Source organism: Crocodylus porosus, unplaced genomic scaffold (genome assembly GCF_001723895.1).
Source record: "Crocodylus porosus isolate Cpor-Errol unplaced genomic scaffold, CroPor_comp1, whole genome shotgun sequence".
In the NCBI taxonomy this organism is placed as follows: domain Eukaryota; kingdom Metazoa; phylum Chordata; order Crocodylia; family Crocodylidae; genus Crocodylus; species Crocodylus porosus.
The window spans coordinates 9667762-9669534 of NW_017728951.1; the positions used below are offsets into that span (position 1 = coordinate 9667762).

Consider the following 1773-nt stretch of genomic DNA (forward strand, 5'->3'; position numbering starts at 1 on the left):
GGATCCTATGACCCCAGCTTACTTCCTGCCCTTTGGGCAGGGGGCTGGACTCAATGATCTCCCGAGGTCCCTTCCAGCCCTAATGTCTATCTATCTATGTATCCATTACACGTAATCCATAACTAAACATTTCCTGAGACAATCTCCAAATAAGTAGGGACTACTGAATTTCATGGCTCCAGATAAAGTTCTGTTTCTTTCCCATATAGGTAGCTGTTGAGACAAGGGCAATAATAGCATGGATGGAAAAAATCCCATTTGTTCTGGGTGGCAATTTACAAGGAGGAGAACTGGTGGTTGCATACCCTTATGACATGGTCCGTTCTATCCGGAAAACTCAGGAACACACACCTACCCCTGATGACCATGTCTTTAGGTGGTTAGCATATTCATATGCCTCCACTCACCGGATGATGACAGATGCCCGAAGGAGAGTGTGTCACACAGAGGATTTCCAGAAGGAAGATGGGACTGTTAATGGGGCCTCATGGCATACAGTTGCAGGAAGTAAGTGTTTAGAAACTTTGTCTATGATTCATTGTAGAGTCAATCTGTGAAATGCAATAACACCTTAAGTGCATAGCATAAGTCACAACGTTATTGGTAGTTAAACACCTATGCTGAAAAGTGTACAGCCTTAATGAAACCTGTCCTTTTGCATTCTATAAGGTTTCTATGGATTGACACACAGTTGTCAAAAAATGTCCTTGTAAATAGTTGGTTTACTGCTGATGTTTTCCAAAGCTGTACATTTCATATCTTATTTATTCAATACATCTAAAGGCTGCCTGCCACAAGTGAACTATAACAGGTGTCATACAGTCCAGATCAACTTTAAAATTGATCCAGAAGAGCTGGCCATCCCCAAACATCAGTAGGAAGGATTCTGTCAGTGATAAACATTTCATTCTACCAACAGAAGTTTCCGTTGCCGTACAAAAGATGGTGGAAACAAGCAGTAGCAATGCCAGAATTCAAAGAACTAGCTCCAAAAATGGCTATCACAGGGCTGTAAAGGATGCAAATGACCCTCAGCTAACAAAGTCCTGACTTCAAAGTGACCCTCACTGCATTTGCGATGTAATAAGGAGCCAACACAGTAATCTCTGTGTCTTATTTTAGAAAGGACTTTATATGTTTGTGCTAAAACTTTGACTTGCCCCTGAAGGCATTTCAGCAGCTAGAGTAAATCATAGGCTAAACCCAAATCTCTCACTCTTATCTTTTACTGGATATTATCATCTACTATGGTTGCAACCAAAGGATCATTTGTAATAAAGCCCGATTGAGAGCACATTGCAATAGTAATTGACCTCAATTGCCCTTTGTAAATATTTTTAAATTCCCACCTAGATTCTTGTAAGGTCACACTACTGATATTCAGCCCCTTGTCCAAAATCTTCACTTGTTTTTACATTCCCAGTCTGTGAAGTTAATAAAAGGATCATAGATGGCTACTTGCCATCTCTTGAATGGTAATAAGTACATTAAATGGATACCAAGTAATTGTATCTCCCATTTTATTTATTATAGCTGTGTCTTGCTGGTTATTTGCAAGTAGTCTTACTTTATAAACATTTATAAATATTGGAAGCTGCTTTTATTGCTTTCACATTGGACTGTGCAAAATTAATGCTGTCTGGTTTATAGGGACTGTAGCCAAACAAAAACTTTTCAGTTAAAAGGGGCAGAGGTGTAGCTCTCTATGTGAAGGAAAGCTACATGTCCCTGCAAGCTGATGTTGGCGACCGGCATGGATAGCTAGAGACCCTC

General features: G+C 40.0%; 1 protein-coding gene across 1 annotated transcript in view; it reads left to right on the forward strand.

The window, feature by feature from the left end:
- CPXM2 (carboxypeptidase X, M14 family member 2) overlaps window positions 1–1773 on the forward strand; it is a 152501-nt gene that overhangs the window by 131135 nt on the left and 19593 nt on the right. The window contains exon 11 of the mRNA XM_019556202.1: window positions 210–507. Coding sequence (XP_019411747.1) covers window positions 210–507 — 298 coding nt within the window. The remainder of the gene's footprint in view (window positions 1–209; window positions 508–1773) is intronic.